This window comes from Gobio gobio, assembly GCF_949357685.1.
Source record: "Gobio gobio genome assembly, chromosome: 11".
In the NCBI taxonomy this organism is placed as follows: domain Eukaryota; kingdom Metazoa; phylum Chordata; class Actinopteri; order Cypriniformes; family Gobionidae; genus Gobio; species Gobio gobio.
In genome coordinates, this window is record NC_137104.1 from 15,436,887 (window position 1) to 15,451,016 (window position 14,130).

At 37.5% G+C, this 14,130-nt stretch overlaps 1 protein-coding gene across 9 annotated transcripts in view; it reads left to right on the plus strand.

Annotated features, from left to right (window-relative positions):
* The window catches only part of elmo1 (engulfment and cell motility 1 (ced-12 homolog, C. elegans)), a 129,858-nt gene that overhangs the window by 42,589 nt on the left and 73,139 nt on the right, over positions 1-14,130 (plus strand). For all 9 annotated transcript variants that reach the window (XM_079830273.1, XM_079830276.1, XM_079830274.1 and 6 more), the window contains 4 exons: positions 9,850-9,981; positions 10,566-10,606; positions 12,305-12,377; positions 12,483-12,533. In XM_079830273.1, coding sequence (XP_079686399.1) covers positions 9,904-9,981; positions 10,566-10,606; positions 12,305-12,377; positions 12,483-12,533 — 243 coding nt within the window. In that variant the 5' untranslated portion in view covers positions 9,850-9,903. The remainder of the gene's footprint in view (positions 1-9,849; positions 9,982-10,565; positions 10,607-12,304; positions 12,378-12,482; positions 12,534-14,130) is intronic.

Consider the following 14,130-nt stretch of genomic DNA (forward strand, 5'->3'; position numbering starts at 1 on the left):
ATATGTACCATTTCCCAACACATTGTATTGCCATGGTTCCTGTGCTAAAACAACATGCTATTACCATGGCCTTAAATATAAAAATACCATGGTATATGTCCTAAAACATGGTATTACTTTGGTTCATGTCCCAAAACATGGTATTGCCATGATATGTGTCCAAAGAATCATGGTATTGCCATATGTTCAAAAACATACTTTAATGGCACATATCTGTGAAACATATTGTACTGGCATGTGTCCTCAGCATGGTATTGCCATGGTACATGTCCCAAAAACATGATAACATGTGGGGCTGGGTAAAAAATATAGATTTCTCGATTTTAATCGACTCTCATTTTCACGAACCGATAACGATCCTTAAATCTCAAGAATCGATTAGTCATCCTGTTTTCAGTTGATGAATGAAAGGAACATTGTAACGCGCCTCGGCCTCCCATCCAAGAAATCGCAATAATCTTTGTGCTTTGTTAATATTGATATGAAACAAAGTATCAGATATTAAATGACGTCCATTTTATTACGAAATTCAAAAACATAAATACCGTTTTGGAGAACATAACATGAACATAAACATGAATGATCATCTGAAAGTGTGTTAAATGATAAATAGTAAAGCTTACCGAAATCCGTGGAAAGCCATCCATAAAACAGCTTGTAAACAATGTCATGTAACGTCACATTTACCTCAGTTAGTGAGCTAGAAAAATTTACTCTAGAGAGGAGCATTTTGCTAAATATATGCACCATATTACATATTCATTATAATTTGTAATGTTTTTCAATATTTAATGCATGTTTGAATAAATCTGGCAAGTTTTTTTATGACCGCCACCATTTAAAGGTTATTTCAATGATGATGATTGTGTGGTCACGGGATGGCAAACACAGACAAAGATAGTAAGTCCAAAAGGAAGGTTTATGGTACTTCTAGCAAACAGATGATCAGGCAGCAACACACACCAACCAAGATGGTGAACGGACAAGGAGTGACTGAAAAGGAAGAACTTTATATAGGAACACAAACAAGGTAACAAGCAAACACAGCTGAACAGAACTAACTAATAATGAAGGTAACCATGGTAACAAAGGAGTGGCGGGAAACTGAACAAAGGAACACATTAACGAAAGTCCAAACACCAAACAGACATGTGACAGGTATGTGTCCAAAAACAACATGGTATTGCCATGGCTCATGTTCAAAAACATGATATTTTAATGGCACATATCCTTGAAACGTGGTATTGTACTGGGCTGGCATGTGTCCTCAACATGGTATTGCCATGGTACATGTCCTAAAAACATGATAATAACATGGTACTATATATATATATATATATACTATACATGGAAATATATAAATGAAGAAAGCCAAAATATTAAATACCAGCTGATTTTTCTTTTCTTTTTCAAGAGGAAAATCTGAAGAACAAGTAATGTTTAAACCATGTTGAAATCAAAACAATTGCATAGAACATGCCTACCAAAAATATTAATAAGATTTTAAAAAATATATTTTTAAAAGCAATTTAAAAGCAATTGTAATTTTGACCCGTCAAAAAAAGAAAAGTGGATTACTTGGTAAATATTCAGCCATGAATTTAAATTTTCTTTCATTGCTATTTTTGTTTTTCTCAGTAACATGAATAAAATCAAACATTTTAGCTGTGGAAGTTTCTGAAATTTGGTTTATTTGACCATGTCCAAAACCATTATGGTGCATGTCTGGAAAACGATGTTATTTTAATGTGCCGTATGAGAAAGACAGGATGGATGTTTCGCGGAAACTGGTGTGGCCACTGGCCAGAGTGATTGATTAATTCAGCAAGTTTTCCAGAAGGAATTGGAATGGAAGAGCAGGCGATGCTCTGTGTGTCCCTCCCTGCCCCCCATTAGAGAGACAGAGACATCTCTAGGCCTGCCTGTTTATCTGACTGGTCTATTAAGCCCTCTGAAGAAATCAAATCCCTTCTGTCAGTCTGTTTTCTCGGTTCCTTTCATCAGCATTATTGTGTAGGTTTAAGAAACCATGTCTATCAAAAATGTTAATTTGTTTCACATCAGTTGGGCTTTTGTTTTGCAGAACTTTTTGATAGACAAGAAATGAATGCTTTAGCCTTACATGGCTGTTGCTTGTGTCCCACCGGCTTTGTGGTTGTATCCAAATATCCAGCATTTCATGCTTTACTGTTATGTCAACATACAGTGTGGAATAAAACCGCTTGTAGGTTTCCTCCGGGTACTCTGGTTTCCCCCATGGTCCAAAGTAATGCATGTTAGGTGAATTGGAGAGTCCAAATTTTGTGTGTGTGTGTGAGCCCTGTGATGGACTGGCTTTCTGTCCAGGGTTTCTCTTGCCTCTGGCCTAAAGAAACTGGGATATGCTCCATTCCCATGACCCTAGAAGGTCGTATAAGAAATAGATGGATGGATGGATAGATATATTAGGGCTGTCAAATCTAATAGTAATTAATTACATGATGTGCCAAGTAATTAATTGCATCTCAAGGGCTGAGAAATTACCCCCAAAAGTTAATTCATAATTCAAGATAAGTCATTTTTGTGTTAAATGAGAAAAGCATCAAATAGACATTCAAAAAGTAGCTTTAGAAAGAAATATTTTATTTGATTAATATTTTATTATACATCAACGTACTGCAAGAGTAATTAGAGAGTATGCTTTGGAATCGCTCTCGCTGTACTTTGATGTCACGTATCGATCGGTCTGCGCTGTGCCATGTTGTCGAACACACCCAGTGGCTTTCTTTATGAATCAGCCATTTAACCCAATTGATTTGCTCAAAAAGTGGATTCATTCAGACTGTCACACTCTGAGATTCACAACAGTTCTGCTCTGGCTTTATAGGTAATATTTCGTCCCCTTGGAATTATAAGGTTCTATCTGACATTTTTGTCAAAATTGAGTTATTCACATATTCTTATTCTGTGACAACTTCTTTACATTATGTGATGTTGTTTTTTAAGTTTTTAATTTTTTTAACTTTTTATTTAGAAAATAAAAAGATTCTTTCTACACAGTCAAATGGAATGCAAAAACTTTAAAGCTCAATATCTCCAAACCAGTCAGAATGCAGATAGAACCTTATAATTCCAAAGTGGCGATTTTCATTGGCAAAATTGAGCAAAAACAGACAATACGTGTCTAAAATATAACTCCATATTAAAGCTGCAGTCCGTGACTTTTTGCGCCCTAGCGGTTAATAAACAGAACTGCATGCGTCTTGCGGAAGAACATTGCAGCCGGAGCTACTTCTCTCTGTTTATGTCTATGGCGAGTCACGCGGTTCCTACCAGACCGGTCTGAAATAGTCCCAATGTAAACACTTATTATAAGTGTACCGTAATGATTCAGGGTAAGACAAAAACACGGTTTGGAAAATGGGTTCAAGTTGTACATTCTCATTATATAATTTTTGTAAATCTTGAACACAAAAAAAGTTACGGATAGCAGCTTTAAATTCTTTTTTTATTGAACTGTTGTATAAAATCAATATCACATTTGCACAACTTGTATAGAACCATTTTTGCCCTGAAATCTCGAATTTTAGGAGCCTTCTAACTGCATTCTATAGGCTGCGTTGTCCTGCATCATGTTCGTCACCAATCTACTGTATGAAATCAAATGTAAGATGAGCTACATAGGTCTGGGGTGGGTGCGTTAAATCATTTTAACGCGTTATTTATATACAAGTCCAGACCCAAAAGGAAAAGTATACATTTTAGTCCAATGGCTAAGTTAGTGTTCACATTTATAATTTTTAACACCGAACCTAAAGATAACATAAACATCTGCACAGAGATGGTGGTTTAGCCCATTCCTGTACCCAACTGTAATGGGCAATGTAGTTCCTTATGACAAGAGGAACCAGGTATGCTTGAGCATTCTCTCTTTTTTATTTTTATTTTTTTTTTTATGGTCGCATCTTGTGACCTCGTGTTCTGTCTTTGGTCCGTGTTGCATTCATATTTCAGTCGAGTTTGTTTGCTTGCGCCAGGGTTCGGATGGCAGTGTATGTTCGCACTTATTCAAATGAACCGCACTAACAGAGCAATGCCAAGAAGTGTGAACACACATCTTTAGTATGTATTGTGGTGTGTTCACGGGTGATACAGACTCTTTATTTGCCAGTAGAAAAAAGTGTTTTGTGCTCTTGTGTACAAAAGTTGCCTTGACTCATTAAATTTAGCTTCTCAATTTGATCTCAAGTTATGCTTGCAGCATCTCAAATCATATAAGCAACAGATTAAAAATTAAACTCAGTTTCAAACAAGAGTCTAGCTTTTCTGTCCATTTGAACGACAGCTGAGAGCTTTACATAAAACCTGGTACTGAGATTTATTGACTTCTGTCAGCTGAAGTCATGCCATCTGTAATGGGGAAACTTCTAACAAGGAATGAAACATTTCCAAGCAAACCACCCTGGAAAGATGCAACTTCTGATGGAACAGCTGCCATAGCAACAGAGCCAGGGTAGTGTCTGTGGAGATTATTATGGGATGAGTCATGGCAGAGTGACATGGCAGCTTGTTTGAATGGGTTGAATGAATGCTTGTTTCACAGGCTGCGTGTGTTCTTGTTTTCTCTCCAAGAATCATCCCCATGCATTATGGAACGGGGGATTAAAAATGTAGCGGGGTTTATCCACAAGGACCAAAGATGATCCGCACTGTCCTGAGTGTCAGGAGTACTAAATAATTTACATATTGCTTTAGCGGATGTCGGCTTCTCTTTATAGGCTCACCTAACCTTTTCTTCGAGAGGGTTTACGGTTTTTGTTGTAATTCTATCCTACCTTTTATGAGACTTCAATTATTAATTTTTTTAAATGTTTATTTAGTACATTTTGCTGGCCAGATACTTAAAGGGTTAGTTCACCCAAAAATGAAAATTCTGTCATTAATTACTTACCCTCATGTCGTTTGACATCCGTAAGACCTCTGTTCATCTTCGGAACACAAATGAAGATATTTTAGTTGAAATCTGATGGCTCTGAAAGGCCTCCATTGGCACAATGCACGGTTCACTCTCAAGACCCTTAAAAGGTACTAAAGACGTCGTTACAAAGTCCATCTCACTACAGTGGTTCTACAATAACTTAGGAATCGGCGAGAATAGATTTTGTGCGCAAAAAAACCCGATTTCAAAACACGGCCTCATGAAGCTTCGAAGCATTATGAATCAGTGAGTCGAATCATGATTCGGATTGCGTGTCAAACCGCCAAACTGCTGAAATTTGGCGATCCAAACTGCTGAATCGACTCTGATTCATAACGCTTCGAAGCTTCATGAGGCCGTGTTTTGAAATCGTCATCACTATATAAGTCGTTATTTAGGGTTTTTTTGTGCACAAAAACTATTCTTGTCACTCCATAAAGTTATTGTAGAACCACTGTAGTGAGATGAACTTTGTAACGACGTCTTTAGTACCTTTTAAGGGTCTTGAGAGTGAACCGTGCATTGTGCCAATGGAGGCCTTTCTGAGCCATCAGATTTCAACTAAAATATCTTCATTTGTGTTCTGAAGATGAATGGAGGTCTTACGGGTGTCGAACGACATGAGGGTAAGTAATTAATGACAGAATTTTCATTTTTGTGTGAACTAACCCTTTAAGGAACATTTAGCTAGTATTAACTTTTGTTAGTTCGACTAACAGTTATAAAGAAAAAGCCTGTCTTTTAAAGTGCAAATTACTTTATTTGTTAATGTGCTTTAGAGAGAGAAATTTGCTTTTCACTGTCACATTGGAAATGGGCTGAAATGGGCTGCAAGAAAATGGTCCATTCACTTTCGGCCAATAGTCTATATCATGGAAAACAACATTTCTCTTGCTCTTTTGAAATAAGAGTTCAATATACGCTAATTACGATACAAAGCTCCCTCAGCAATCCACCAAGACCATTTATAGCAAAAATGAGCCATGTGTCAACATGTCAAATTGTCAACATTATGATGTTATAACCATGAGCACATTAATATATGACAGTCTTTGTTTACATCAATGACTCAGCAACTTGGCCCACTAAACAACACTGTTGACTTTTGAGGCAAGCCAATCATAACAGAAGTTGTTTACGTACAGATGCCTTAAAGGTACAGTTGCAAAAATGTCATGTTTAATTCTAAGAGTCATGTAAAGGTCCCTTATCAAAATAATTTTTGTGATTTTTACATAAGAAACTACTGAGCATGTTGTTGTTGTTGTTGTTGTTGTTTATTTGGATTGAAAAAGCACATCATGACCAATATATTAACCTTAAAACAGGCAACGTAAACCACGAGTTACACAATACATTCTCTTTAGTGTCTTGTGTTTGGCATAAGAGATTTTTTTCATCAAATCCTTTTATCATTTATCATAGCCTGGTTTGCTGGTCACATGATTTGTTTCAAGTTTTCTGTGATCAATTAGTGAGCCTGTCCTAAACCCAACATGGACGCGATTGGTGCAGGAGATTCAGATTTTGTGATAAGTAAATATATATTAATGTAAAAAAAAAAGCAAAACAACTGCTAATGTTAATTGTGAACATTGTCTTAAGATGTTGAAAAAGAAAATTAAGTTATATGTTTCTCATGCTGTTATTTACCGCATTTTGAAAGGTATGTAACTCCCAGATCACGTTGCCTGTTTAGGGTATAAAAAAAGGATCATCCACAGTATTGAAAATGAATGGTGTTTCAAGGTAAACTGGGCTCCCTGTACTGGTCATTGCATTATTGCAAATTCCGGTATTACGAGTGAGGGGTCGGTTGTGGGTGGTGGGAGAGCCAGTAGAAATCTCGTTCCAGGACCGGGGGCCCCTAGGGAAGACCCTTATAGGCCCTTTAGTAGGGGATTTATTTTGCTTGTAGATGTGTCAGGCTTTTGATCATTATTGCTGTAGATTTACGTCATTTTATAACATTATTTAATTTTAAATTGTTCACGCTAAAACCACCAAGATTTATTGAGATGAATAGGTGCTATATATATATTGTCTGATGTCAGTAGATCTCCATTGTTTTAGTTTAAAAGCAAAGTTCAGACATAATATAATAAAAGTGTTTAGAAGACACAAGTATGTAGATCTTACTGCAGAAATTAAAATGTCAAGTATCAGATGTCACAAAGGAATAATGTTCCTGTTCAGACTCTGAGTGGATCTTTCACACTGCACCAGTCGAAGCTTTGTATTGCTGAAATACATTTTCAAGGTTTTTCAGAAGAATTCCTCAGTGTCAGCTTTTGCACATTAGCAGCAAGTTATCTAGTGACAGAAAGAGCTCTCTGTCCTGACCCTGAGGTCAAACATGCTTTTTAACCGAATATATGTTTAAGGTGGATGTTAAAAGATCATACAGATAAATAATTTAATAGATTAAATTAATTGCACAGCAGAAATTTACTTAATGGATCATTAAACTTCCACACTAGTAATATAATGTAGTTTTTTTAAAGCCATTTTTCCCCCATTTGTGAGTGAGTATAATCAGGAGAATGTTATATAATTGTTTACAATAATGTGTTAGTGTGCTGCTTATTCTTAAGTGATCTTGAGTGTTGTATTGAATAATTTGTCACAAATCTGCATTCATTGGCATTCACAGCTAGAACAAACCTAAAACATAGCTTTTCACTTTTATATGGGCTTTTAAATATTTTAAATCTTTTCCTGCCAGCGTTTTTATATCAAACGAAAGAACTGTGCCTCTGCTTTTAAACAAACACACACAGAAAAAAGGTTTATTCTAGCTTAATGCATTCTTTTTTTAATCAACACTTGAATGTAGGTAAGTTTCAAAAAGAAAAAGCAACATTTTGAGTAAAAAGCTGAGAAAATCTAGCCTGACAAGCCAGACCCACATCAAGATGTTGGGTCTGGGAACTCACCATTGGCAGGGCTCAATCCGAGGGGCGGGATAAACGGTTGTCTTTCAAATTCCCTCTGCACACAATAGGATAGCGTTAAAACCAACCAGAGCAGCGAAGAAGGTCAAGCGTAGCTAGCTGAGAGATTAAAATTTCGCCCGTATCCGGTCGGCAAACCTCCGAGCACATCTTCCTTTTTTAAGTCTGACTTCAGTGCCGTTCTTTGTTCTTTTCTCAAAGAAAAGCTTAACTCCAAGTCTTCCAAGCCGTTCTTGAAAGACTGCTGTTCGCCAGCTGCTTTGTTTACGAGTAGCACGCGGAACTGCCACAACTCTGCTGTCATTATGTTAAGCCCGCCCACCGACTCTATACAAGATGTGATTGGCCTGACAAGAGTTTAGTTGTTCCAGCTCACAAGCCAACAGAGAGTTGCTAGACTACCCTGGCTGCAAATTAGATTTGCTGCCGCTAGGGTGCGTCTAGATTTCTAGGCTGGAGAAAATCAAGTTTTTGTCAAAGACTACATTTCAGATCAGATTCAGAATGATGATCAAAACATAGATGGAGTAGATTGAGTCAATTAACACCCCAAAAGCATCACAGTCCTATAGCCCATAGCCTATAGCCTATAGACATTTCATTCAGTAACATTAGGCAGTTTTGATTTATATACTGTTTAATGTTGATGATCGCGTTATTTCACTTATACATCTGCTTACATATGATATCACTTGTTTCTGGTTCTTTTTCACCTGTGTTTTGATACAGAGATTCTGTACTCTTTTAGAAGATGTGTCATAGCATCCCCTACCGTATAACAGTAAAAACACGGAAAGCCGGAAAATTCGGTCAATAGCAGGGAAGCGTTGTCTCGTAAATTACGAAAATTTCCAATGGCGGGGAAAGAGTTAAATATGCAATTAAATTTCATCAGCTCAGCTGGTAGACCATGGAACTATCAATGCCATTATCATGGGTTTGATTTTCAAGGAAATCTGCATACTGATAAAATGTATGACTTGCATGCAGTTTGTATAAAACAATGTTGAGATGGAACTCTGTACTTTTAAATGCTTATTAAAGGAACACGCTGACTTTTTGGGACTTTAGCTTATTCACCGTATCCCCTAGAGTTAGATTAAGTCATAATTACCATTCTCATCTCTGTGCGTGCCATAACTCTCTGACGCACCCACCGCTAGCCTAGCTTAGTACAAAAACTGGAGGTAAATGGCTCCAGTTAGCCTACTGCTCAATAAGTGACAAAATAACGCCAACATTTTTCTATTTACATGTTGTGATGTTTATAGTTACATCGTGACCTAAGATCGACAGAAAATGAAAAGTTGTGATTTTTCTAGGCCGATATGACTAGGAACTATACCATAGATGCAGCGGTGCAATGATATCACGCAGCGCCTGAAAATAGTCCCCAGCATGCGGGAAGTTGGTTATGTTGACGGAAGTTAGCCTATTTTCAGGCGCTGTGTAATATCATTGCGCTGCTGCACCCATGGTACGGCTCAAAGTTCCTTGATTACTACGCAGGGATGAGAGAATAGTTCCTAGCCATATCGGCCTAGAAAATCACAACTTTTCATTTTCCGTGTGTCTTAGTACACGATGTAACTACACACATCCCAACATGTAAATAGAAAAATGTTGGCGTTATTTTGTCACTTATTGAGCAGTAGGCTAGCTGGAGCCGTTTACCTCCAGTCTTTGTGCTAAGCTAGGCTAGCGGTGGGCGCGTCAGACAGAGTTATGGCACGCACGGAGATGAGAATGGTATGTACGGACGTATCTAACTCTGGGGGATACGGTGAATAAGCTAAAGTCCCAAAATGTCGGCGTGTTCCTTTAACAAAGTACTGGTATGACATCCCCCGTTGTACTAATCAGTTTTCTGAAAAAGAGATTTGATGAATTAGTATGCGTTGTATGACCCTCGCTCTCTCCCTATGTCTCCCTCTACAGGCTTGGATGACAGCCAGTCAGCAGTGAGAGGCCACATCCTCCATCAGCGCAGCCATGCCACCCCCAGCAGACATTGTGAAGGTGGCCATCGAGTGGCCGGGGGCCTTTCCCAAACTTATGGAGATTGACCAGGTCAGTTAGCTGACTATATCTCCTTGTAAATGCATGCATATATATGTTACAGAAGTGCATGCTTGCTTTTTTATTTGTACACATGTAAATTCTGTCAATATTTACTCTGCTTCATGTCATTCTAAACCCGTTTCTTTCCATACAATGACATTTCATGACCACGGCTGTTGATATCAGAAAACACAGCACCAATAAGGGACCCCAAGTCCCCAGTAATTGTATGAAGAATAAGTCATATGGGTTTGGAACAACATTGTGAATAAATAATGATAGGATTTTCACTGAACTATTCCTTTAACGTGTGAGAGAAAAGGCCCTGCAGTGCATGTCTGACTGATGAAGTAGATGTGTTCTAAAAACTATTAAGGCTAACCTTAGATAAATCCCCCTAAAGTTCCTCATTCATCTTTCATCTTTATTCTGACTTAATCAAATGTTTGCTCAAAAGTTGTAGAAACTGATGTGAAAGCAGCTGGTTTATTGGGTATGAGAATGTTTTTTAGCTGTAAAGAAATCAGGTAGAATATCAGTTCTAAGACAAGAGGAAAATACTTTTTTCTTTTGTTTTGTTTTGTTTGCTGCAGAAAAAGCCTCTCTCAGCCATCATTAAAGAAGTTAGTGATGGGTAAGTAATGAACAATTTGTTTTTTTAAATAAATTAAGTTTTATGCATTCATACCTGCAAACTCGTCGTTTTTTGGCAAAATTCATCGTTCCTACATTGAAATAGGCCATTCACGAGTTTTTATTTTATTTATATGTATATCTGAATGGAACCGTTTCAATGGCATTTTCTTTTCATGATGCTTAATATACCTTTATTCAGAGCAATGCCATGACAGGTATAAAAGGGAGGCTGTGAGGGATAGACTTATTGTGTTTTCAATGGCATGTTGTCTACAGATTTTTTGGGTACTGACATTTCCTGAAAATATGAACCACTTGCAGAATCTGTGAAAATATGAATAATTTTAACAAAATAAGAGAGATCATAGAAAATGCATACTTTTTTATTTATACTGTCCTGAATAAGATATTTTACATACAATTTTTATATATATAGTCCACAAGACAAAAAACAGCTGAATTTATTAAAATAACCCCATTCAAAAGTTTATGAACCATTGATTCTCAATACTGTGTGTCGTTCCCTGGATGACCCATGGCCGTTTTTTTGTTTTGTGATGGTTGTTCATGAGTCCCTTGTTTGTCCTGAGCAGTTCAACTGCCCAATGTTCTTCAGAAAAATCCTCCAGGTCCTGCACATTCTTCAGTTTTCCAGCATCTTTTGCATATTTGAACCCTCTCCAGCAGGGAATGTATGATTTTGAGATGATTTTTGTGATCCATGAGATCCAAGGTGAACATTCTAAGGTGTGCAATTATTTTTAGGGAAATGCTTGCCTAAAGTAGTTCCATGCAGGTCTTGACCACATTACAGTTCCATATCACTTCCCCAAATGATTTCAGTCCTTACAGCCTACAATATCAAAAGAACCAAAACCCACAACGACAATGAACAAGCAAATAAATATAGTAAACAACAGGATAAAAACGACAAAACATTTCAACGTTTTTTGCCTCAAAATTATGTTTTATTAAGTACAGAAAGCACATACACTCTTTATTCCGCTCTCTCTCCCACTCAAACGCACACTCATATAGTACGGACACACACTCACACAGAAACATGTTGTCAGCGCTGCTCTGACGATTGTATCAGTAAAATAGTTTAACTACTTAAAAAAGCTACATGACATTTCTCTCTAGCGAGGAAATAACTGCGCTGTTCTTACACTTTCACTATTAGTAGAGACAACTAATTTGACTGTTGAGAGACGCACAGACTCAGGTAATTCACATACGCTTATTCTCTCTCTCTCTCTCTCTCTCTCTCTCTCTCTCTCTCTCTCTCTCTCTCTCTCTCTCTCTCTCTCTCTCTCTCTCTCTCGCACTGCATTAATAACTGCATTAGTCCTAAAATAGTCCTACACACGAGCATTTTAAGGACAAAAAACAATGCTTTGAGGTTTGGTAACCATAATATAAGCGGAATAATTGACTCCGGGCTGTTGAATTATTAAAAAAATAAAGCACACCCAGGGCGTAACGGCCACATTAAATCAATGGCACAACGACAGTTATTCCTTACTTAATATATAGAATTTTCTGAAAACAGTTTCAACTGTTAATTCCAAGAATTAGAACCTTTTTTTTGCCTGTCAAGAGTTTGCAGGTATGTACATTATGCTGATATTGTTTATGTTACACAGAAGCAAACATCACTGTATAGCAATCTTGGATGTTTTTCTAAATCTTATAGATGGAACTTGCCAAACCCTGAAACCTTTGCCCTGCAGAATGCTGACTCGACCAACTTCTACATCACCGAAAAGGTTCAATGCAAAATCTTGAAAAGAAGCTGTATTGCCAAGCTCATTCATTAAAAAAAAAAAAAAAAATCCTTATAACAATACCTCTTCTTCTCTTTTTTAACACAGAATCGCAACAACATCAAAAACGGCTCCATTCTGCGGCTTACTACATCTGCTGTGAGTAGCACATTTGAGTTTACAGATGCCAGAAATACATACAGTATATAAAGGTTACATCAGCAGGAGGAACCTGCCTTTATCCTCTGAAGCCCTGACCTATCCAGCTGGGGCCTGTAATCCTTCAGATGTGAGGGGTGAAAGGTTATATTGCCAAAGCTTCCTAAAGTGTCAGGCAGCAGCTGAGAAACATTCTTGCATGACCTGTCAATGCGTAAATGTGCCCAGCTGTCATTTATTTTCTCTTCTTTTCTCTCTGCCGGTTACAGAAAATGTCGGGATTGGCTCCGTTATAAAAATGTAGTCGTTTTGGAAAACGCATCACGTTAGAATAGATATTTCGCTCAAAAACGGCTTTTCTTATGACCCATCTGAATTTGCAGCTTGGGGATGATGATATTTAAAGCTGATGTCTGTGACATTTGAAACCGTCCCCTCCAGCACAATGACAACAATGGCTGTTTCTCTTCCTGTGATGTTCTGCACCAGCCACCACTGATATTAAACAGTCATCAGTGCTCTGTATGGTTTCGATAGGTTTCACAGAAGAAAGCAATAGTGTTCACGATGAAGCATATTATGATGCTGTGTTCAGTTACATTGGTGCAATCAAAGTTTTTTAAAATTGTATTTAAGATGATCAAAGCATGCAAGTTTAGTTTGAATGGAAGAAAGATGGAAATGGAACAGTTGCCCCAAAAAGTTGCCACAGCCGACTTTTTTTTTTTTTTAAACCCTTTGTTTTTCCACCTCCAAGAACGTGCTATCCATAAATTTTTTTTACCTAAATGCCAGGTAAGGTGTCGTTTCCTTGCTTTACCCGAGAAAAAAAAAAGCCATGTGTTGACTTTGAAACAGAATATATCTTGGTCTAAAATAGACTTGGTACGGAAACGATCGCCGCACCGCACCTGGAACGGACTGACGGACAGCATCCGCGTGCAGTGTGAAAGCTGTAGTCCGTTAACATGGGTACGGAAAAAAATACGCACTGGAAACGGAGTATGTGTGAAACGGGCGTTATACTAATTTACAATAATTTCTATCGCCAAATGTGCTTACTCCTTGCTTATTTGAGGAAAACTGAGGAGAAAAAAAAACGTGCATATGGCAAGAGAAGCTTGTATACCTTTTATTTTACGTTATTTGTGTACGACTTTCATAAACACCGCATCCGTAGGGTCTGCCATTGTTGTTTTGCGGGAGTACATCTATCTGGTGCGAGTTCACGGGTGGGAAGTCACGCGTTTGACTGCCGTTCCAGTGCACTTTCATGGGAAGAAGTTTGGAAAAACACGGGTTATGGGTTGCCTGGAACGCGGCATTACGCCACACTTAAAAAAATATATGAATGTCATTGCCCTTATGCCCTAGTGAAAAAACCTATTCTAAAATGTATGTAAAATACATTGATTTCATACTAAGTATACTACAAATCTATGAACATATTTACTGACATTTTGCTTGAGACTTGCTGATATAAATATTATAATTAAACTTTATTTGGAGTACTTCTTTATTGCACAACGCACGTCTTAATATTAGGCCTAAAATGTTTATTATCACTATTAGTAAGGATTTGAATAGTAAGGATTTT